This window comes from Myxine glutinosa, chromosome 2 (genome assembly GCF_964187855.1).
Source record: "Myxine glutinosa chromosome 2, kmMyxGlut1.1, whole genome shotgun sequence".
Classification (NCBI taxonomy): domain Eukaryota; kingdom Metazoa; phylum Chordata; class Myxini; order Myxiniformes; family Myxinidae; genus Myxine; species Myxine glutinosa.
Genome location: NC_136262.1, coordinates 209,717,790 through 209,740,883, shown reverse-complemented (window position 1 = coordinate 209,740,883; position 23,094 = coordinate 209,717,790). Strand labels below are relative to the sequence as shown.

At 43.5% G+C, this 23,094-nt stretch overlaps 2 protein-coding genes across 13 annotated transcripts in view; one reads left to right on the top strand and one right to left on the bottom strand.

Moving 5' to 3' along the window:
- SHOC2 (SHOC2 leucine rich repeat scaffold protein) overlaps positions 1–13,900 on the top strand; it is a 62,189-nt gene extending 48,289 nt beyond the window's left edge. For 8 of the 11 annotated variants that reach the window (XM_068106385.2, XM_068106389.2, XM_078772199.1 and 5 more), the window contains 2 exons: positions 11,826–11,943; positions 12,224–13,900. In XM_068106385.2, coding sequence (XP_067962486.2) covers positions 11,826–11,943; positions 12,224–12,432 — 327 coding nt within the window. In that variant the 3' untranslated portion in view covers positions 12,433–13,900. The remainder of the gene's footprint in view (positions 1–11,825; positions 11,944–12,223) is intronic. The other 3 variants (XM_068106391.2, XM_078772205.1, XM_078772204.1) reach the window with 1 other exon arrangement.
- A 127-nt stretch (positions 13,901–14,027) lies between these two features.
- LOC137420901 (helicase POLQ-like) overlaps positions 14,028–23,094 on the bottom strand; it is a 40,146-nt gene continuing 31,079 nt past the window's right edge. For both annotated transcript variants that reach the window (XM_068106381.2, XM_068106383.2), the window contains exons 8-19: positions 21,385–21,492; positions 20,969–21,114; positions 20,625–20,864; positions 20,066–20,207; positions 19,841–19,945; positions 17,456–17,675; positions 16,665–16,822; positions 15,950–16,048; positions 15,512–15,685; positions 15,253–15,366; positions 14,488–14,622; positions 14,028–14,226 (exon numbers count right to left, since the gene is read on the bottom strand). In XM_068106381.2, the coding sequence (XP_067962482.2) occupies positions 14,152–14,226; positions 14,488–14,622; positions 15,253–15,366; positions 15,512–15,685; positions 15,950–16,048; positions 16,665–16,822; positions 17,456–17,675; positions 19,841–19,945; positions 20,066–20,207; positions 20,625–20,864; positions 20,969–21,114; positions 21,385–21,492 (1,716 nt within the window). In that variant the 3' untranslated portion in view covers positions 14,028–14,151. The remainder of the gene's footprint in view (positions 14,227–14,487; positions 14,623–15,252; positions 15,367–15,511; positions 15,686–15,949; positions 16,049–16,664; positions 16,823–17,455; positions 17,676–19,840; positions 19,946–20,065; positions 20,208–20,624; positions 20,865–20,968; positions 21,115–21,384; positions 21,493–23,094) is intronic.

Below are 23,094 nucleotides of genomic sequence, written 5' to 3'. Positions count from 1 at the left end.
GATCATGATAAACCTAGAGTGTGGAGCAAGTTTGCATGCATTGTGAAATATAATGTAGCTGATGTTACAAACCTACTTTAGGATACTAGCTAATACCAAAAATTACACTGAGATACCAAAAGTAGTAGACAAATAAACCTAAAATGTTCAAAAGCTATGTTTCGTTCCAAAATATCAAAATTAGGGGGTATGGTTGAACATATTTTGAACTTTGCCAAAATATGTGCCCCAAATAACCACCATATTACAAAGTAATGATATATTCCAATGCAGTGGTTCCTTGCGAAGATTTTGAGGGGTCAAATGTTACTCTGGGAGTTTTCATTTTTGAAATATTGACAAAAATGTACAATGTGAATTCTGAACTCGAAGCGATTTCGACCACTTTTTCACTAAATTTAACATATTTTTTGTCATATCAATATTTTGATAAATAACCCCCACAAATGTTCTATATTTCTATTACTATATTAGTTGGCATCCAGTATGAAAATTATTGGCACTCTGTGGTCCTTAAAAACATATTTATTCCAATTTTAGCAAATATCACATTTTTTGGCGAAGCGAAGCAGGCGTTATAATAATATTTCGGGTGATAACACAGAGATGGCCGAGAGTTATACACTATCACTTTTTTTTCATATCTAGGGACATATATCTTGCTAAAAATCACAATGAGCCTTACTCCATCTGTATGGTACCGACCAACCCCCTTGGCTCATAGCCTATAATAATATTTCGGGTGATAACACGGAGATGGCCGAGAGTTATACACTGCTATCACTTTTTTTTCATATCTAGGGACATATATCTTGCTAAAAATCACAATGAGCCTTACTCCATCTGTATGGTACCGACCAACCCCCTTGGCTCATAGCCTATCATGCCTTTACTGGGGCGGGACATCAACATGGCAAGAACATGGCACCGACACGATATGGACACAATAAAGCACGACCACAGGCACGAATGGCATCCCGGAAAAGTATGAAACTGGATGATTCTGGAACATGTTGGACAGCGGGTCAAGTTGCGACAATGGGCCAAAGCATTTGTTGCCCATTTGGTCGGCATTGTCAGAATGTGTCTGTGCGGTGTCTGTACCAGTGTTGTAGTCGAGTCCACCTGGTCCGAGTCCAGAAATTCCGAGTCCAAGTCTGAGTCCTGAATTTTTTTTCTTGTGTTTAGGACCTGCCTCTGGTTACTAATGACTTGTATGCCAAATTTGGTGGACGTGGAGCTTCCCGTTAATTTCTTACGATTTTCTAACCTCCGAACCCAAACATGCGTACTCGTGCAGGCAAAGTTGTGCTGTGCACTTATTGGTACAAATGTCCCAGCTACTGTATTTCATTTATTTTACATCGTACAAGTTCTTGCGACCACTCGTTCCTCTACACATGCAATGTCCCCTCTACACATTACAATTTGATTTGGACGTCGGGAAAATTTTCCCCAATAATTCACGTTAAACACAAACAAATGCTAAAACTTATAATTCTGACGTTTTATCGCATCACGAATCACATCTTAACATTAACATCGGTTTGTAGTTTCCCTTTTAATGTCACTAAATAATAAACTGGTATATTAACATATTTAAGAACGTTATCGACTAGTATAGGCCTTACGAGGCCTTGTAATAAAAATAGTTAATATAGGAATTAAAAGCATCTCGACTACCTAAGGTTAATGCGTGATTAAAGGAGATATTACTTTTAAAGAGCATGCATTTAATCTAAAGAGTAAACCTCTTAAAATGCTTCAAAGTGAACAAAAGTAACATTTTGGGTAATATGACAGATGTCATACTTGTACATTAACCATTAGTACCATAAAATAACAAATAATGGCTTTCTGAGGACTTTAAAATTGATAAACAAACAAATTACATACTTAATGCAAACATATATGTGAACATTTTGTATATTAAAAAACGAGGACATAATATTACCTTATTACATGTTAAGTTTCACCACTCGGTGAGTTCAAATAAAGATGTTAAGAGTTCGACATAAAATGTAGCAAACTTTGCACAGAGAAATATAACTCTGGTTTTCCGAATCCAATTTTGAAAAACGTTTTTAAAATATAAACTAATATTGCAACAAATATTTTGAAGTTATTTTCCAATTCGAGGAAACCAATTCTGACCTTAGAGTAGACCTTGGAGGATTCGGTAGCTTATTTTAGCCAGAAATCGTGTTTGGAGTAGAGCTTTTCTGCTCCGTATTTTCGCACTAATTCATTCAAAGTTTGTCTGATTTGACATTCTGACCATTTTCTGTAATCGCAGCAATCCCCTGCACACCTGGGTATCCAGGGTATGATTTGTTTAAAAAAAAAAACAAATTAATAACCCTAACTGTAACCCCAACCCTTATTTTTGCTCTAATTCCTTCAGGTTTGGTCCGATTTGACATTCCGACCACCTTCTGTACTCACAGCAATCCCCTTCAGACTGATATGATTTTTTTCTGAATATGAAACACCCTAATTGTAACCCTAACGACACTGAAATACTGTAGTTCTTATTTCCGACATATGACACTCAGATTTTAACACGTCCTCTTTGTAGCAATTGCAGTTAAGAATACAATTTTTGAGGTTCTATCTCAAATAATAATGGAGATATGAAAGGCAAAATCTTAGCCAATCAGGAGTGCGATATAATTGCTTATTTTTAATTGTTTTTACAAAACATGTAAATTAACACCTAACTTGTTGATATAAATGTCCAAATCGTCTTTTTCATGTTTACAAGTACAACAACGTACAGTATGCTACTATGCTTACAAAACATGTTTTGTTCAACATCGTTTAAGATCGCTTCTTAAGGCAGTGTATAAGTAGATGACTCGTTCCCAGTTTAATTTTACACTCCCAAACCTTATTCTTATTACTATAAAGAAGATGTGCCTTATTTTGTGTGGCACTTAAAACGAAAGTTTTGATAGCGTTTAAAGTTGAGCCATTTAGTGTTTGTTTAAAGTGATTCAGCGAATCGTTAAAAGTGCTCTTTGAATGAACAGACTGTGTTTTGGATCACGCGCCATTACAAAAAGGTACGATGTTCACGTTATCTCCGAAAATCTGGAACATCAGTTGCGGTTATTCTCATTTGCCTCTGCAGGATTGCTTAATTTTGTCCTTTAATCCTTTACAATGACCTTCATGGTTGCACGGCACGAGCATTTTGGCAGGAAACCAATTGGGCCTTGTTTCTGCACGTGTGGATTCTTGCTGCTATATACTAAAAGTTTTACTGCACACTTTTTATTTCTACTGCACCCTAAAAGCTTTACTGTACACTATACTTTGGCAGACTTGAGCTGGACTCGAGCCGGAATCGGGCCGAGTCAGAGTTCTTGGCAATCAGAGTCCGAGTCCTGAAGAGTTGAGTGCGAGTCCGAGTCCTGCAAAAAGTGGACGCAAGTCCGACATCACTGGACCATGTTGTGTCATGTCATATTTATTCTGGAGTAATATAACTGATTTATCAATTCATACAAAATCCCTGATCGTCAATTGAACAGAAAAATAAAACCTACCAATCTGTAGTAAACATGCGACCGGCATTTTCATCTGCACTAACACCGCCATCTTCACAAACACAATCTTCGTCTGAATTGCTCCCATGAGGCTCGAAACGATAAGGCTCCACATGTCCCCCGTACGTGTTTCCATCACTAAATTTGTCTCCAATAGTTTCTTCAAAATCCCACTGATCGGTTTCAACACACTGATGACCTTCAGAGGTGCTAATGTCTGAGCTCAAAATGCACTGTTCTCTGTGCAAGCTGCCATTTGGACAAAGGTGAGTTCATAGTGTGACATCACTGGCAAAATCGAAAATCGACATTTAGGGCGTTTTTGACACCGATTGACCAAAAAATGTTCAAAATGTTTTTTTCCCCTTCAAATTAGACCGTGATTGATTGTTCAATGGTTTTCAGAATTTTGTTTGCATTTGGGTCCCTTTTAATTTTGGAACTAATGATTTTACAAGGGTTTTGTTAATGGTGTATTGCTGTCTCCTATGGGCTGGCACCCCATTATCATGTCTGCCTCTCCTCATGTCTTTGGAATTTAAAGCTCCCAACGTTATGGTCATCTCCCACAAAGCTGAAGCACAAGGTCTATTCTCGCATCGTCAGCGAGTGAGTACAGGTCGGTGGACATTTCTACGGCGTAGCCCGGAGGGCAGTGCCTTGTGGAACAGCGTTTGTCTATGTATGCACAGTGCCTATACAAGGTCTACACCCCCTTTCAAATTTTCACCTTTTGTTGCCTTGCAGCATGGAATTAAAATGCAATAAATCAGACTTTTCCACCTCTATTTACACATCGTAACCCACAACTTCCAAGTGAAAATCTAATTCTACAAAGTTCTGAAAATTAATAAAAAATACAAAACTAGAAAATCTTGGTTGGATAAGTGTCCACCCCCCTTATCTTACTATAATTCACCAAATGTCAGTCTGTCTGTTAGAAGGTACCGTAAAAACTGCTGAACCGATCGCAAAGATATTTTGGGTGGGTAATCCTGGGACCCCTGGGAGTAAAATAGGCTATTTAGTTTTCCCAATTTCAGCTTTGGTCTCCAGCATTCTCAGGTTTGGACTCCCGCATAACATTCGCGTTCGCATAACGTTCATTGTGACGATGTTCTCATTGTGACGATCTTACTATAATTCACCAAATGTCCGTCTGTCTGTCTGTTCGACGGTACCGTAAAAACTGCTGAACCGATCGCAAAGATATTTTGGGTGGGTAATCCTTGGATCTCCAGGAGTAAAATAGGCTATTTAGTTTTCCCAATTTCAGCTTTGGTCTCGAGCATTCTCAGGTTTGGACTCCCACTTCGCATTCGCATAACGTTCATTGTGACGATGTTCTCATTGTGATGATGTTGTGACGATGTATGTGTTCACGGTAGTGTTTGACGTGACGGTGTCAACATAATTTTGTAATGTTTTTCGTTTCGTAATCCTTTAATGCACGTTTAATGTTTAATGAACGTTTAATGCCCTTTGATGTCCAGGGCCGCACGCGTGCTACACTGGACGGGCCAGCGTGTACCTTGCCCTTCGCTGTCGGGCTCGGGTAAACCACTGAGCCCCATCCGTGATGGGGACTGGGGCTTAAGACAGTGTCCCACGAACGAGGAATTCCCAGTAAGCGCGAGCCATCAGCTCGCGTTGATTAAGTCCCTGCCCTTTGTACACACCGCCCGTCGCTACTACCGATCGGACGGTTTGATGAGATCCTCGGATCAGCCCCTGCACGGGCCATTCTCGGCTCATGCCGGTGCACCGAAAAGATGAGCGAACTTGACTGTCTAGAGGAAGTAAAAGTCATAAGGTTTCCGTCGGTGAACCTGCGGAAGGATCATTATCGGGACAACATGAGAGCGAGCGAGACGTGCGTGGTACGTGATCGTCCTTGTACTGTTTAGCCATGTACTGTTTAGATTTTGATGATTTGCATGTGATATGATTCAACGGATGTTTATATGAATCGTTTAAAATAAAAAGCCTTCAATTTCTGATATTTTACCTTTTCATTTGGGCTTCCCAATTGAAGCCCCGCCCGTAGGGTGGGTACTGTTGCTAGCATAATAGCAATTGTAAATTAGCTCAGGTGTAACAAATCGCCTTCAAAATCACACAAGTTAATTGGCCTCCACCTGTGTTAAATTGTAGTGATTCTGATTACTTCAGAATAAAATCTGCTGTTCTTGTCGGTTTTCTCTGCTGGGTAGTACATTTCACAGCAAAGACTCAACCATAAGCACCAAGGAGCTTGTGAACGATCTCAGCGATAAAGTTGTGGAAAAACACAGATCAGGGGATGGGAATAAAAATATTTCAAAGGCCATGAATATCCCTTGGAGCACAGTCTAGACGATCATTATCAAGTGGAAGGTGTATGGTTCCGCCCCGAACGCCCTGCCTAGATCAGGCCTTCCCTCCAAATTGGATGACCAAGCAAGGTGGATACTGAGTGGCAAGCATCAAGAAGCACTCCACATGTCTGGCCTGTATGGTAGGGTGGCGAGAACAAAGCCATTACTCAAAAAACCTACCCGCAGTCTCGTTTGAGGTATGCAAAAAAACACTGGAGATTCTGAAGCCTTGTGGCAAAAAGTTTTGACGAAACTAAGATGGAACCTTTTGGCCTAAATGCAAAACGCTACGTTTTGGTGCAAGTGCAACACAGCACATCACCCAAGGAATATCATCTCTACTGTGAAGTTTGGTGGTGGCAGCATCATGTTATGGCGATGGTTCTGATCAGCAGGGACTGGGGCACTTGTCAGGATAGAAGGGAAAATGGATGGAGCAAAATATAGAAAAACCCTAAAGGAAAACCTGCTTACCCTCTGCAAGAGAGCTGAAATTGGGACTGAAGTTCACCTTTCAGCATGACAACGACCTCAAGTGCACGGCCAAAGATGCACTGGAGTGGCTCAGGAACAAAAAGTTAAATGTCCTTAAGTGGCCCAGTCAGAGCTCCGACCGAAATCCAATCGAAAACCTATGGCATGACCAGAAGATCGCTGTCCATCAACACTCCCCACACAACTTTACTGCCTTTTTACAGAAGAATGGGCAAATATTGCCCAATCAAGGTGTGCAAAATTGGTAGTGACCTATCCCAACAGACTCACAGCTGTAATTGCTGCCAAAGGTGCTTCCACCAAGTATTAACTAAATGTGGGGGGAGGGGGGGTGGAGGGGGAGGGGGGGGAGAGAAAACTTGCAGGAACAGCTGATTTTATTCTGAAATAATCAGAATCACTACAATTTAACACAGGTGGAGGCCAATTAACTTGTGTGATTTATCAAGGGTGGACACTTATCCAACCAAGATATTCTTGTGTTGTATTTTAAATTAATTCCAACCAAGATATTCTAATTTTGTATTTGAAATTAATTTTCTGAAATTTGTAGAATTTGTTTTTCATTTAGAAGTTATGGTGTGTAACTAAAGATGGAAAAAGTCTGATTTAATGCAATTTAATTCCAGGCTATAAGGCAACAAAAGCTGAGAAATTTGAAAGGGGATGTAGACTTTCTATAGTATATATCCCCTGTGTCGCTTCTGCCGGCATTTTGCGGGTTTACTCCCTTTAAGATTCGTTTTCACTGCAACCGCTGGTCCAATTGACGTGAAATTTTCACCATCTGAACACCTCATCTTGTGCAATTGAATGATAATTATGACGTCATAGGTCACGTGGTACTGGCACCATCTTGGAAAAACCGAAAAACTTTGCACTTCTACCTCAAACCGCGCCATGGAAAAAAATTGAAAGGTGGCTGAGATAACTGAGAAGGAAGTTGAGGAAGTGATAAAAGCAATGAAGAGTAGAAAAGCGGGAGGGCCGACGGGAGTTGTGGGAGATATGTTGAAGGCAGCAGGAAGTTGGGGTGTGAAGAGAATGACAGAGATCTGTAATCTGGTGGTGAAAGAAGGCCGCATTCCAGTGGATTGGGAACTGAGTACCCTCGTCACTCGATACAAGTGGAAAGGTGACCTTCTGGACTGTGCCTCGTATCGAGCGATAAAGTTATTGGAGCATGGAATGAAGGTATTGGAAAGGGTGTTGGAGAGGAGGATAAGGAAGAACGTGAAGATCGACGATATGCAGTTTGGATTTATGCCAGGAAGAGGAACGACAGACGCGCTTTTTATTGTGAGGCAGTTGCAGGAGAAGTACATGGAGAAGAGGAAGAAGTTGTTTCTTGGGGTTGTTGATGTGGAGAAAGCATTTGATAGGGTTCCACGTGAAGTATTAACATGGGCATTGAGGAAGTTAGGAGTGGAGGAATGGTTGATCAGAGTAGTGATGGCAATGTACGAGAGAGCGCACACAGCTGTAAGGACGAAGGACGGGAACAGTGGTGAGTTTGAGGTGAAGGTGGGAGTGCATCAGGGGTCGGTACTAAGTCCACTACTATTTGTAACTGTGATGGAGGTGCTGGCTCAGACCGTAAAGGAGGGTTTACCGTGGGAGTTCTTGTATGCAGATGATCTGGTGTTGATTGGGGAAAGTATGGATGGACTGAAGGAGAAGATGAACAAGTGGAAGGAATGTATGGAGGCAAAAGGTCTGAAGGTGAATATCGGCAAGACCTCAGTGATGGCAAGTGGGAAAGCACGTGGTGAGGTGGGAAGAACTGGGAAGTGGCCGTGTGCTGTGTGCAGCAAGGGTGTCGGAGTGAACTCAATTCAATGTGCAATGTGTGCTGAGTGGGTATTTCAAAAATGTAGTGGTCTGAGAGGGTCATTACACTGCTCTCGCGAAGCGAAAAGCAGGGTTAAGCATTTAGTTGCGTACGTGTGCCGCCGTACGCTGTAAGAGTCTGCATTTTAAAAATTCATTTTCTCGGCAACCGTCGGTCCGATTGATACGAAATTTTACCATAGAAGTGCCTCCGCCTGTATAATTTTTTATTCGTAATTATGACGTTATCGTCATAATTGAGGTGAAGGTGGGAGTGCATCAGGGGCACTTGACGCCATCTTGGAAAAAAAATCGAAAAAAGTTACACCTCTATCTCTGAAACCGCCCCATGGAAAATATTGAAACGTGGCTCATTGTCAAGCATTCCCCTTGGGGAATAAGATATGTTAATGATGTCATCTGTGCCTTCGTTATGACGTCATAATTCGACAAGTGCAACACGTATCCATCATTGTGAATTTTTTTTTCTCAGCAAAAAGCAGGTCTGATGGGCACAACATTTTCACCATAGGAGCGCCTCCTCATGTATAATATTTTAATGATAATCATGACGTCATAGGTCATGTGGTACAGGTGCCGTCTTGGAAAAACTTCGTGCCTCTATATCTCTGAAACCACTGCATGGAAAAAATTGAGTCCTGGCTCATTGTCAACAACTCCCCATGGGGAATAATATATGTTAATACAACACTTATCCATGCGACCATAATGATTTATTTTTTTTCAGCAACTGTTGGTCTGATGGACACAAAATTTTCATGCCTCCTCTTTCAGAATATTTTAATGATAATCATGACGGCATGGGTCATGTGGTACTGGCACTATCTTGGAAAAACCGAAAAATGTTGCACCTCTATCTCCAAAACCACTGCTTGGAAAAAATATAAACATGTCTCATTGTAAATAACTCCATATGGGGAACAGGTGTTGTTAATGATGACGTCATTGGTGCCATAATTATGACGTCATAATTCGCCAGGGACGACGCTTAGTCTGATCAGTTTGAAATGTATTGAGCGTGATCTATGCAACAATTATATTAGAGAATATGAATTTATGATGTCATCGCTCACGTGGTCTGGCAGCCATATTGGATAAAAGAAAACCAATGTTCCAAAACAGAGTTGGCTCACAACAAGTTGACTGCGCAGGGTAAGTATTCTATGAATACCATCTAGTTAACCAGTGTGGCAGCTACATTCAAGTATAAGTTGTGCACAGAGGGAACTGCAGATCGAGGAAATGTTGAGTTGGATCTTGGAGACGGCGTGAAGCTGGAAGGTGTGAAAACATTTTGCTACCTAGGAGACATACTGAATGGAGAAGGTGGATCAGACTCGGCAACGGTTGCTGGAGTGAGATGTGCATGGAAGAAGTTTCGGGAACTGAGTGGCGTGCTGATGAGGGGAGTGTCGTTGAAGCTGAAGGGAAAGGTGTATGCTGCATGTGAGAAGTGTTATGATTTATGGGAGCGAGACATGGGTAATGAACGTCGAGCAGCAACGAAGGCTGGAAAGGGTGGAAATGTGAATGGTTCGGTGGATGTGTGGCATATCGTTGAGAGAGAGAGGAAGACATGATGAATTGCGAAAGATGATGGGAATAGAGCATGTGATGGATGCTGTGAAGAGAAACAGGTTGAGATGGTTTGGTCATGTGTTGAGGAAGGATGAAAGTGACTGGTTGTGAAGAGTGATGGAAATGAATGTAGAAGGAAGTAGAGGACGGGGAAGACCAAGAAAGACTTGGCTAAAGATGGTGGAAGAAGAAATGCGGACAAGGGGGTTAACAAGGAGAGATGCAGAAAATAGGGCAAAATGGAGAATATTGTCATGGGGACCGCAAGGCTAACCCCCGCTCTGGCAGGGAAAATGGCCGTAAAATGCCTGTTGTTGTTGTTGTTGTAGTCACGCGCTTCGGCAGCCATATTTTCCAGTGTAGCTCGTCGGACAATGCTGCCTGGAACAGCGTTTGTGTCCATCCGATGTATATATGTCCCTCACAGACATCTACCAATCAGAGCTGAGGATCTGGTCACATGACAGGGGGACGGCAGATCTTCCACTTATCAGATGCAAGCCTGGCTCTGCCGTTGTTCGACTGTCAATCTTGTTTTTTTTATTGCCTCTGTTCTTTCAGCCTTCTGACCATCTCCAGCTCCTCTCGGATGTATATGCTCTTCCAGTAACAGCATCCTGGTTAAACTCCACAAATCTGGTACACCTTAATTTTATTTTCCCACTTGTGTAACGACTTTCCTGAAGTTGTTAAATCCCATTGGTCCAGGTTTTCAAGTTAGTGCTATACTACCATCTCATACCATCCACATTCCATTTGTGGGACGGCTTTCCTGAAGTTTTAACGTAGTGTTACACTGCAATCTCCTCTCCATACACGTTTTTTTTTAACCTCCATTAACCTCATCTCACAACCGTCTTATTTCGAGCTTGTTTTTTTTCTTACCTTTCCTGTTTGTTTATTCCCTAATGCTTGTTACATCCACCTGTTGTCCCACTGTTTGTTCATCGACTTTCTTCCCTTGGTCATGTGATGTTCCTTTTCCATGAGCTTAGACCTTTTCCACAAGAAGAAGCATTGCAGAAAAGGCCATGGTTGTTGTAAGAAACCTTGCTGTGAACTCATGGCTCCTGTTGCTGAGTTCCCAGGTTCAAATCCCACATTATGGCTGGTTTGACCATTGTCTCCCAAATTAATGTATTCTTGTAAAAGTGCATCGACGTCTCTTTATACTAGGAATTGGCATCCACAACCATGTTGTTGAACGTCGGCCGAGGACCTCCATTTTTCACTTTCAAATTTGTGTTCTCCGCAACCTCGAGTGATTGACGCAAAACATCATACGCGCGCCGATCCATTGAGAAAGGTTTAACAAATACGGCCGACATTCCAAAAAGGGTGGCACGGTGTTTCACATTTATCAGGAATAAACGGTTTCGACCTTGCTTCACTCGGCCGAATCGTTGTCTTCATTGTCATTTACATGCAAACTCCATGAACCTTAGATGAATGCACTTGTACAAACTAGAACTGCACTTGGCAGAGCGCATCCCTCCTCCAGGCCGTACAGTTTACTATTTGTATCCCACTGATAGGCCGGATCTGTATCTGAACCTGAACCAAAATCTCATCTGCTTGTTCTGGTCACAAACCAACTCATCCACAACTTTGAGACATGCTATAAATCGTTTTGGCCCTCTCAATGGTGAAGGACTTAAAATAAAAAATTATAGTATCCACTTCCAGATCTTCACCCAAATCTAATGATTTAGTCCTTGTCTCCCACACCCAATCTGCCCACAAAGTTTTGTCCGATTTCTTCTCTAACTTTTTGAGATATCCTGCTCACAGACAGACGGACAAAGTTGCAAGGATGAAAACATGACTAACCCCTTTGGTGGCGGAGGTAATAAAAAAAGATTGAGGTTCGTCCAACAGATATACTTATCACTTACGTGCAAACATGATAGGCAACCAAAGGCTGCTATAAATGCTGAGTTAAACCTATTAAAAGTTGAGGTAACTAATTGCATATTGTTTATTTTTGTGGCAGAAACTTGTTTTGACGAACAATCAACTGAATTCTTTACCAAGAGGAATTGGGCACCTTTCCAACCTCACCCACCTTATGGTTGGTGAAAATCAGCTCAACCACGTCCCAGAAGAAATCGGTGAGTGTCGAGCACGTGGATATTTATTATTTGCAGGTTTATACTTTGTTCTTGAAATGTTACATTCTCAGGATAATGGAGAAAGTCAAGGTGGCTGGTGATGCCAATGTGTGCACGAGTTGCTTTTGCTACCCCGAAGTTTATAGCGAGCTTTGGTTCAACAACTTTTGGGTGGATTCAGGAATGGTGTATGTGGAGAATTTTACTTTGTCCCAAAATTCCTTTGGTTTGGTGTTTCTGTGATGATGGGAATTCTCCGTTGCGGTCTTCTGTTCTGCAGGTACGCTGGAAAATCTCGAGGAGTTGTACCTCAATGACAACCCTACCCTGCACAGCCTTCCCTTTGAATTGGCTTTGTGTTGCAAACTGCAGATAATGAGCATAGAGAACTGCCCCCTGAGCCAGCTTCCACCACCCATTGTAAACAGTGGTCCATCCTTCATCATCCAGTACCTGAAGATGCAGGGTCCCTATCGTGCCATGGTTTGAGGTGCGTCCCTCTGCTTTAAGGCACCTGCATGGTCGGTCTCGTCGATGAAAAGCAAGAATTGCCTTTTCTTTTTCGTCCATTTGAATTTACTAAGATTGGAGAACGAACCTCACATTTGAGGGTGGGAGAATCCATTTTGTAGGGGCATTTTTGAGGGGGGCGGGGAGAGATGGGGGTGTGGTTGGGGTTTACTTCAACGGTGAAAAATCTTACTAGTCCATACAAAGCAAACGAGATCAAGGATTTTGACAATTGTCAAATTTTAATTTTTTTTAATTTTTGCTTTTTGCAAAATCTGTAAAGCCCAAAGAACAAGGCCATTCAATTTGGTTAATTGACTGAGCCAAATGTGCTGTGCTCACCGCTGTTCCAGGTGCGAGCCCATCTTCAAGTCTCGAGAGAGAGGGATTGGCATCGCAACGCAAGTCACGAGCTAAAGCAACAAAACTCGTCCTGCTCGCCGCATTACTCCAAAATTGAACTCGAACATTTGACCAATCGTGTCGCCGGGATGCTCTTTAATGCGAAATAACTTTTTCCCGAATTTTATAGCTTTTTTGTATATATGTGACATATCCTTCAGCTGTTGTTTCTTTGCATGGCTGCCTGGTCTGTTTTAACTGGTAAATTAAGTGATTTATTTTACGGAATGAAATTCTCAACGTCCTTGTATCATAGCTGTAGTTACGTTGAAAAACAAAAAAAAAAAAAGGAAAAAAAACAAAACGAGGCTTGGAAGTCGCATTTTCCTGGCCTACATTAGCCGTTTAAAAACCATTATATGGTTTCGCTTTGGCCTCGGCTTGGAAACAAAACTGTTAAATTGTACATCTATCAGTCTGCTCCGCTGCACAATGACTACGTTTGTAACTTTCCACTCGCCAAACCATCGGCGACGAGGCGACCGTTCACTCTGCTTCGGCCAAATCGGAGCCGGCGTGTAAATCTGTATATTTGCCGTCTTCCCCAGTGTTTCTAGTGCATCTTTTTTTAACCCAAATATAATCGAAGAAAATGTTGAGTAATTCCAAAGAAAACCGTTTTTCCTGATGCATCATGGATCGTGGTTTCTCTCCCCCGATAACCCTTTTGAAAATGCCGACACGTCACGAAGGCCGTCACCATTGTGGGCTGGTAGCAGATGCTTTGCCATTTGCCCGAGTCACTCCGGGTGGCTTCGTCTGTTATTAAACCGGTATGGAACGCAGTGTGCGCGCATCATTGTGATTTTTACTTACCGTATCGATGATAACCCTGTCGCCTGTTTGAACTGGTTTGGTCGTAATTCTAACCTCGCTCCTGTCTTGTTCTCTATCCTTGTATTTGAGCATTTCCAGTTGCACATTTTGGTTCAAATCCCCTTTTTTTGTGTGAAGGTGCAAACCTTCCATACGAAGTTGGTGTACACGGCCAGCACGCATGTTATGCATTTTGAATAAAGTGGAAAAGGGCTATCCAGTGAAATGATGCAGCAGTCGGGCCTTGGTTTAGTCTCAATGGAATGACATTCCCAATATTGGAAAATCACCGCGTCGGCCATCTCAAACTTCTCCCATGAACGGGTTTATTTTCCAGTTAATACGACACTCAAATATCCAATGTTGTACAATACTTTTTATTATGCTTTCAAAAATAAACTGTTGACTGTACAAAGGGAGGTCTGTTAAAAAAAACAAAAACAAAAAACAGAGCAAGTATGGCGATGACAGAGCTGTGAACTAAAGGATTTCTGGGAGCATTAACAGTTCATTTGCTTCATCCCTCAGCGCTTCCACTTTTTCTGTCAGCAGCATCTGAAAGATGGAGTACAGATGATCATGTACAATTTACAGAACTGATTTCCAACCACCTGTAGAAAGCAATTCTCACTTGAAGATGCACCATCTACCAATCCTGGCTATTTCCCAATAACAAGGCAGAGGTACAAGCTCAATTGGATGGTGAACGTGAGGGAGGGAGGGGGTTAATAGCAAGAAGGCAAACACGCCCACAGCTCGTGCAGGATATTTTGTTGCAGTGAATGGTCAAAAAATATTTCCCTCACTTGCACATACCTTTGCTGAAGCGACAATCTGCCGTGCCTGTTTTTGCGACAAGTACTCGAGGGCTCGAACGAGATCGCTAATGTTCGCATTTGCCAGCAAGGCCAGAGTCTTGTAGCCTGCGGTGCGAAGCTGCTTGGCCCGTGTCTGGAAGAGATCAAAGTTCACTTTTCTCCACAAGCAGAAGCTGCACCAACAGAACTATCACGTGGTCGACATGTTTTTATACATGGAGGTGTTAAATGAGTACAAGACAACAGGTTTACAGGAATAAAAACAGCCATTTCTACAGACAACACAACAGCAAGGATGACAGAATGGAGGAGAGCGTTTGGCCTAGAACGGTCCACGTGGGGAAGTTGAATTATAGTTATCGGTTTCAGCCGACCTGACACTGAGGCAATTCTCCTGCGGTACTCAATCCCAGGTGATCAAGTACAGGAAGAAACGATGAACAAATTTGTATCTTGGGAAACGCTCAATCTCCCACAACATTGCTCCTTAATTGGTACTGGATCGAGCATGTTCTGCTCTCTGATAATGGGCTGCGATTTTGCCAAAGGTCGTTGACGTCAGATGGTGTACAGAGGTTTGAACAAAAACGGTGAATTAAAAAACAAAATTCAAACAACCAAAGGTGAATGCGTTTGAAAATGCCGACGATTCAATTCGAGCCGGCGTACGATTTATTCGCACGCCATTCACCAGTGAAACTATCATTGCTGGGGTACCGGGGTGTGGGGCCCACTCCATAGGCATTGAACACTTAAAGCATACCTCTTTTACTCCAGCCACTTCCATCAGTGGAATAAGTTCCGTTTTCGTACAATAGGAAAGCTTCTGTGTCAAGTCAGCAAAGAGTGCATTATAAGCCCAAAATTCTTTCATTTCCTGGGGGAAAGGTTGGGGAGTGGGATGGAGAAAAGGTTGGTGGAGATAATGAGACTAAATTCTACATCAAGTGGTTCAAGAACAAAGCAGTATTCGATTTACGGACAGTCAAGCAAACTATTGGTGTCTGATCATGATCACTCACCTGACAAAAATGATATACACACACACTAAATGCAGCGGCAGAGCTGACGAGGTTTTGGATAAAGCCGCGACTCTGCCGGAACTTTTCGGCAACGGCCCATATGGAGTCTTGACGGAACAGCGAGTACAAGAAGAGAGCGAGGTAGAAGCGAGTGGCCACGGTCTCATCAAAGCCCTGTTGAGGGAAGTGGAGGGGCAGATCGTGCTTGGTAATCCAGGGAAAGCAATCTCCCTTGTGCAAGCCCAGCTCCAAAGTTTGCACCGAGAACGCCAATTGGTGCATTTAATAAAAATAAATAAATAAATCACCGATTTTCGGACTCCATTGAGTGTTGTGAATATTGGCGTAAAATGGCTTGAAAAAAAAATATGAATAAATGATGAACACAGGTGCCGATTCTCGAAGGGTCAAGGCCCAGACCTATTGGTATGGCTGTACCTGTTTGCAGCTTTTGCCGATGGCCTTCATGGTGATCAAACCCTCCATCACACCCACAGCTGCGGCCACTCGGCGTTCTGCTTCATTCAGCTTGTTAAACTGAAAAGTGAAGCCACCACCGTAACGGACAAATGATATCAAGTGAATCCTTCACTTACAACCCCAATTGATTTATAGCTCACCTTAGGCACACGCCTTCATGATGTACCGTGGGATCCTCAACATAGGCTAAAGGAGCAGACAGGATAACCGGCTGAACCTGCCCTCCACAGGCACTACGACTATTAACAGCCCCAATTATTCCCACCCGGTTGGGTGGGCTGGGGAAAGTATTTGGCCCAAGTCTTTCATGAATCAGCTCGACACGCCTCACACATTTGACTGAAGTTGACGTGGGCAGGAATTTAACTTGTTGAATGTGCCGGAAATAACTCGCCTACTCTTTGAAAAATATACCCCCGCGTTCTTTAATATCCACCAACGAGCACTGCTGGCAAACGGATACTCCGGCTTAATGTTCTTCCAAGAGACGGCACACACATTGATGCATCACCCTGCACATATGATGGTTTATAGCTCTGTCGGGATTCAAACCCACATCAGCCAGCAAAGTCATCCTAACTGCCCCCCCTCCCTAGTCGATTTGCAAATACAGCACCACCTGCAAGATCCACACCCAATTAGCGGTTTACACAGCAGATGCTCATAACCTCACCTGTCGCATGTACAGCATCCAGTCGGGATTACACCGGGAAATCATGTCGTACGGAGTTATGAGATAAATAAGGTGCAAGTAATTGTCCAAGGCGAGACCTTCCAGGCCTTTCTGAAGATCTCTGTAGAGGATATTGCTGAAGGAGAGATCTACGGAAGCTGGGGAATAAAAGGGATTGAAAAAAAGGCAAAAAAACAATATTACACGAGTCAGGAAGAAATTTAAAAAGTGAATTCTTTTCAAACAGAAATCAAAAATTAGATTAGAGTGTAAAGTTTTTGTCAGATTCCGTCAATTTACACTCTCACAAAAGGCATTGGCAAGTTGTCATCTGTTGGATACACACAATGAACTTTGGTACAAGAGGAGGCTCTTCAGCCAATCATGCCTGAACTGCATCCCCCATCCACACACAAGCTACCTACAAATGCTGCCAGTATCCCTGTACCCCTCTATCCCCACTTCATCTAGGTACCCCAATAACTCCGCTATCCAATTGCAATTTAGACTTATCTGCCCCCTCGAATGCCACTACCTTTCGATGCATTAACCACTTGCTGATGGAAAGACTCCTACATTAAGACTGTCCTAACTCTCATCTTTACAATCAGGCTATGGCACGGGTCGGAACTATCTATTCTTTACCCTGAGGCCATGACCCCAAAATGATCGGGATGACTCTGTCACAAACTGGGTTTTTTTTATTATAACAAACATTCCCACACTCTAAACCACCGCTGTTTACTGTGCTTGCACAATTATTACGCACAAAGTTCAACATGCGCACACACCCTTCCACGTCGCCTGCCCGAGCTGGGTTATCTCCAGAGGTCTATCTTCGGCCGCCACGGCATGTTCAACACATGAGGGCCGCAGGAGGCCCAACTCGGAAAGTTGATGCAGCTGGTCACAGGTCATCTCCCAGGTGTCAGTTTCTTTAACGTTCCTTTGTTGCACGCCAAATAGCGTACCTTCCAAAAAGGCGTGCAGTTGCCGGGTTGTTATGGCTACCTGAACACACGCACTCAATTTGTTTTGTTTTGCGATAAACCAGGCTTTGGATCATTATAGTCATGCATCGCATCTCCAGGCTTGTTGGCTATAACACCTTTAATAGGCCCCAGTAATTTTGCAATGCTTTTAAGGAACCAAGAAGCCAAAACTGCTTCACGAGATTGCTCAGAAAAATAAAGCCACTGTTACAAATACTCTTAGCAGGCTCTCAACTTCCCAGCAAATGAGCTTCAGAGAAGCATATTGGATCATTTTGTGATCACGACATCTGGTATGACCAGATTTTAAATAAATAAACTATAGATATTCCCCCCTGAGAAACGAGTCAAAATGAATGGATTCCGCAGTAAAACATAAATCTTATCTCTGGCTGGGTCTCAAGGACTCCAAAGCTCCATGGATATCTGCTTGTGTTATTGGGGTGTCCTCCGTGATTTTGTTGAGGTCGACAGTAAAGAAAAACGTCTATGGTATAATGATCAAAAGTTAGCGCAGTAACAGAATTTTTACCTAACGGGACCTTTGACCTCTTTACCCCATATTGTAAACCATTAATCTTTACATTATTATACATACTTGCACCAAGTTTAACTTGGTTCCCTTCAGCCGTTCTTAAGCTACCATGGTAACACAAACCTATCACTGATGGACAGACAGCCAGATGGACAACCCATAAACATAATGACTCTGGTGACTGTCGGCGGAGGGATAAAAACAAAGACCAGCAATTTGCCTGCGATGAGAGCGGCACGCCTCGTACTTTTGCTTCTTTGTGGGAGATGCCAATTATCTTAAAAGTCTTGGCATTCATGGCATCCAGGACAGACGGGTAAGAAGCAGAGGCACCAGCCCATAGTGCGAGCAGTACTACATTGAATAGACAGAGGAAGAGTAAGCTCTGGGAACTTCGGATTTAGAAAGGGGACTTGGCATGACGGAGGATTCCAGATCGATGGATGGTTCTGGAACCCAGCTTTGACAGGAACTTCCCAGAGGATGTTATGGTGAGATGCAGAAGTTGAGACCAAACTTTCTTCCAATGCCTGATGATGCAAATAGATAGGTGGGTTCATTAAATGATCCTTCAGGGTTAGATATTTTCCAGGGCCTTAAATACCTCTTTCAAGTATCAGACAAGTATCTGATCCCTTCCATCGTCTGCTGTCAGGAAAAGCATGAGAAAAAGGAATGGGCCCAATGTGCTGCCTTGAGGTAGTCCAGTCTCTACTGAGGAGATTTAAAGATTTTGTTTCCAGATACACTATTGCATTGTGAGGTCAAACTATTGCAGAGAAAAATGATTTTTAAAGAAAATAAACCTGAAAAATCGCACTGCCAGAATCCGTGACATGGAGCTCTTGCAGTTTCTTCTTCACACAATAACAACTTCTAACTTCCAGACCGTACATCCAATCATCTCGAAAATTTTCACACTTGTTCCACCTCATGATTTCGACTTTATTATAAAGTTTCACGTCGATCAATGAAGCGGTTCTAGAGATATAATTTTTTAAAATAATATCGTTCAATCATCGTTCAATCATCGTTCAATCATCGTTCAATCACTGACTGATTCAATCAATCAGTATCGTTCAATCAATAATGATCACGGTGTGTACCCCGGCTTAGAATAGGTACATCGTGTCCCTGCGCATCGTAAGAGGCGACCAAGGGTTGGCGTCAGGAAGGGCATCCGGCCATAAAAACATTGCCTCAAACAGGGAACCATGATTGTCATGGGGCCCGCAAGGCTAACCCCCACTCTAGCAGGGAAAATGGCCTTTAAAAAAAACGATCATTCATTCATTCATTCATACACACTGATAATGAGTGAAGAAAGTGAAGAAGCCTGGAAAGGATTGAATGGCAATGAAAGCTTAAATCAAGTCAGGTGCCACGTTGTGTCGAATGCCCAACATAGGCCCAGAGCCCTGATGTCTCGTCTGAAGGTCAGGGCCTCAATTCACAAAAGAGAAAAAGCAGAAAAATGTTACTATGAACGAGGTGAGGAAGGAAACCTTAACTTTGGGAGGATCCCCGCAAAAAGAATCACGGCAACACAAACGACTCACGACCCAAAATGGAATGTGTCGAGAATATCACCATTTAGATTTGTTCACGATGGTCGCACGGATAGTCTCAATCAAAACCGCTAAACTAACCTTCAAACCAACGAGGGACAGCAAAAGACTCCGGAGGCCTTTTCCATGATCATACAGGAGGCTGCTTTGACATCTCTCAAAAGAACCACTCACCAGATCAAGAACCTAAAAGATGCAAACATACAAGACGTGTAACATACGTGGACCAACATACTTCTCTCACGACAATCGATTGTACCTTTAGGTTCAAGTGAACATCTAATGCGACCCAGCTCGTGGAAATACCTTCGCTCTATCCTTGTTCGCGCAGATGACAATACTCTCGCCGGCGGAATCTATTCCCGCCCGTCCAGCACGGCCCACCATTTGCTTGTACTGTGTGCGGCTAAGGAAATCCATGCCCACATATGGCGAGCGTAGGATGACTCTAAGGAAAGACAAGTAAAAAGTGAATTATTCCTGAATCAATGTGGAAAAAAAGTGACTTTATTTCATCTCCCTTCTACTACTGTGCCAAATATTCCCACCTTATGGGGTCGGCCGAGGAAGGTGTTTGGCCCAAGTCTTTTACATAATCGGCTGGCCAGGCCTAAAGTCCGCTGAAGGTGGCAGGAATCTGCAATTTGACCAGAGTCTCAGCGACAACTCACCGACTATGTTACCTCTTCCTTAAAATCTGAGAAATCCCCTCCCCAAGCCTGCACAATGGTTGCTAAGCAATGGTTGTTTGTCCATGCTCCATCCTTTTTTAAGCATCAAGCAAGGAAGCAAGACATCATTTTAAAAGTCTTTGGTATGACTTGGCCAGGAACGATAATCAGTATGCCGTTTGCTGCGTCTTTACCGGCGTGCAGGCAGGTTCACGCCGGCAGCCAGCGTAGACGTGCAGGTAAGCAAACTGAGCACGCCAGCGGAGTGAGCCTCCTCGATGAGACGGCGCTCGTCACCCGTGAGGCCACTGTGGTGGTACGCCACGCCAAATGGAATCGTGAGCTTGAGCACGGGGCACAGGTGGCCATTGGCATCAGACCTAAGCTCTTCGAGGAGAGCTAGTTTCTCCGGCTCCTTGTGAGTGAGGAAGGCCCTGGAAGGACAGAACAAAGCAAGGGATACGGGTACTTCATTGGAGGAAAGCATCACCCTACCCACGCACCTCCGTCAAATGTTGTCAAAAACAAAACCTCTCACTTGTTAAGGTACTTGCAGATCATCGTAGCCACGTTCTCACAGTTTTTCTTGGTCGGACAGAAGACTAGGCATGAAAACTGGGGAATGACCTCCGTGACCATGGCCACCAGGTGATCTGGATCCATCGTTTCCATTGCACGGGAATACTGTCGGGCATGGACGGAGAATGGCACGTCTGCCTCATCACACATGCACACCCACATTTTGATTCAACGAGTTACATAAAAATTACGATTTGTATCGAAAAAGCAGGTCAAATGCAGGTGGTTACGGGAGATGTGTATTCGGTAAGGTGGTGCTTATATAAGAGACATGCATTTTGGTACAAAAGTTCAAATGCCAAATAAAGTGATTTTTCTTTTATTTTGCCCATTACATAACTTGTACAATATGAGATGAGTAGATAGAGAACAAACCTTAACGCTGAGGACCCGAGAGAAGACGCAGCAATCTTCAGGACACAAGGCCTTGCTATTAATTTCATAGATTCTGTCAGACAGTTTGATGTACTCTTTCAACTCCACCTGAAGTGATATGGAGAGTCTTACATTAGGACTATATTCCTCTGTTACTGAGCTAACCTATACAGTATTTAAATGGGTTATATTAACCATTCCTTTCAAGCCATGAGGCGGACAGGGCTGCTGAGGCAGTTTCATTGGCTAAGGAGTACAATCCCTGGAAGGGTCGCCACTCCGAGGCAGTAAATAAGTTCTAAAGTGGTTATTATTAAAATAACATTTTGAGCAATTTCTCAGCAAGTACGTCAGACTATCACCAAATACAGATTAGCTAAGGAGTTCCGGGTTTCTCAATTTGCAGATGCTTGAGCTTCTGGTTTCGGCAACAAAGGGGATTCATCAGCGGGTGAGTCAGGAAGCAAAAAAATATTGTTGCGAATATGGAATTTGGCCTCCATATCCGCTTGTAAATATTCCCCTATTTTCCCCAATACTCCCCAACTATCCCCAATCCCCCATTCCCTAGTCCCATTGTCTGTAAACAACAATCAGTAGAGCCGACCTTCCCCTTATTCCCCCATTAAATGTCGTGCCCAGGTCCACCGCACCACACGTAGACAACTTTCGGACATCTTGCTAGTTATTCTTAATCTATGTCAGTTAAGGCCTCGTTTCCATTAATTATGACTCTTCGTTGCACCAGAATGTGATTATATGGCACCAGTAGTGAGTTTAGGACCTTTCCCATACCTCCTCCCATCTTCTTCCCCGTCTACAACAACAGAGGGGCACGGCGCTGCGCGGGGGGGAGTGTGCGTCCTCCCACCGGCTCGGTTAGCCGCCATCGACAATGCGCTCCAGACAACGCGCTCCAGACCATGCGCTCCACGGGGTTACCACAAAGGGGCTCCTTGTCAGCTCCTCGTCAAGGGCGGAGCCTGGTAAACCCCCCGCACGCACCCAATGAGAAGCAACGTGCCGATTCCACGAGGCGGAGCTAACGAGCCGAGGGCGTGTCACTCCCCGCCGGATATACGCAGCCCCGCGCCGGACGTGACGTCAGATGCGCCCCCAGCTGGAGAAAGAAGGACCTGCGAGCGCTGAAACAGATGCGCCTGAGTTTGGAGAGGCCTGAGAAAGACCCGCCTGAGAAAGAACGTCACCTCTGAGCGCTGCGACGAGACCTCCCCGCATCTCTGGACCGAACCGTGTTGATCCTGCCCCGAGCCCAGGTGCACCTGGAGCCATCGCTACCTTGCCTTTCCTAGCCATCAATCCCCGTGTGAGTCAGCTTTGTCCCGTTTATCTGTCGTCTGTTGGGAATAATATAAGATTGTGTCTAAGTGCTTGTCTTTCTATGTTGTACCTCTCGTCCCTGTAATCTGACCTTCCGTAACGAATATAATCTCCTCCGGAGGTCTTGAGAACCGTATCCCTGGTGTCGTCATTTTATAACCCAGCCGGGTGTCTTCTTTTTCTTATTGAGCCAGCGTAACGCGACTTCGTCAACGTCGAGTATAGTCGGGTAATTTGTGCGGACACGACGGCCATTCCGCTCGGCCCACTTTAACATCAAAGTCGTGTCTGTAACAATTGGTGTCGAGGAGTGAGATTCGGACCCGGGACTAAATTAGTTAGGCCCAAATTTTGGGAGGGAAAATCGGT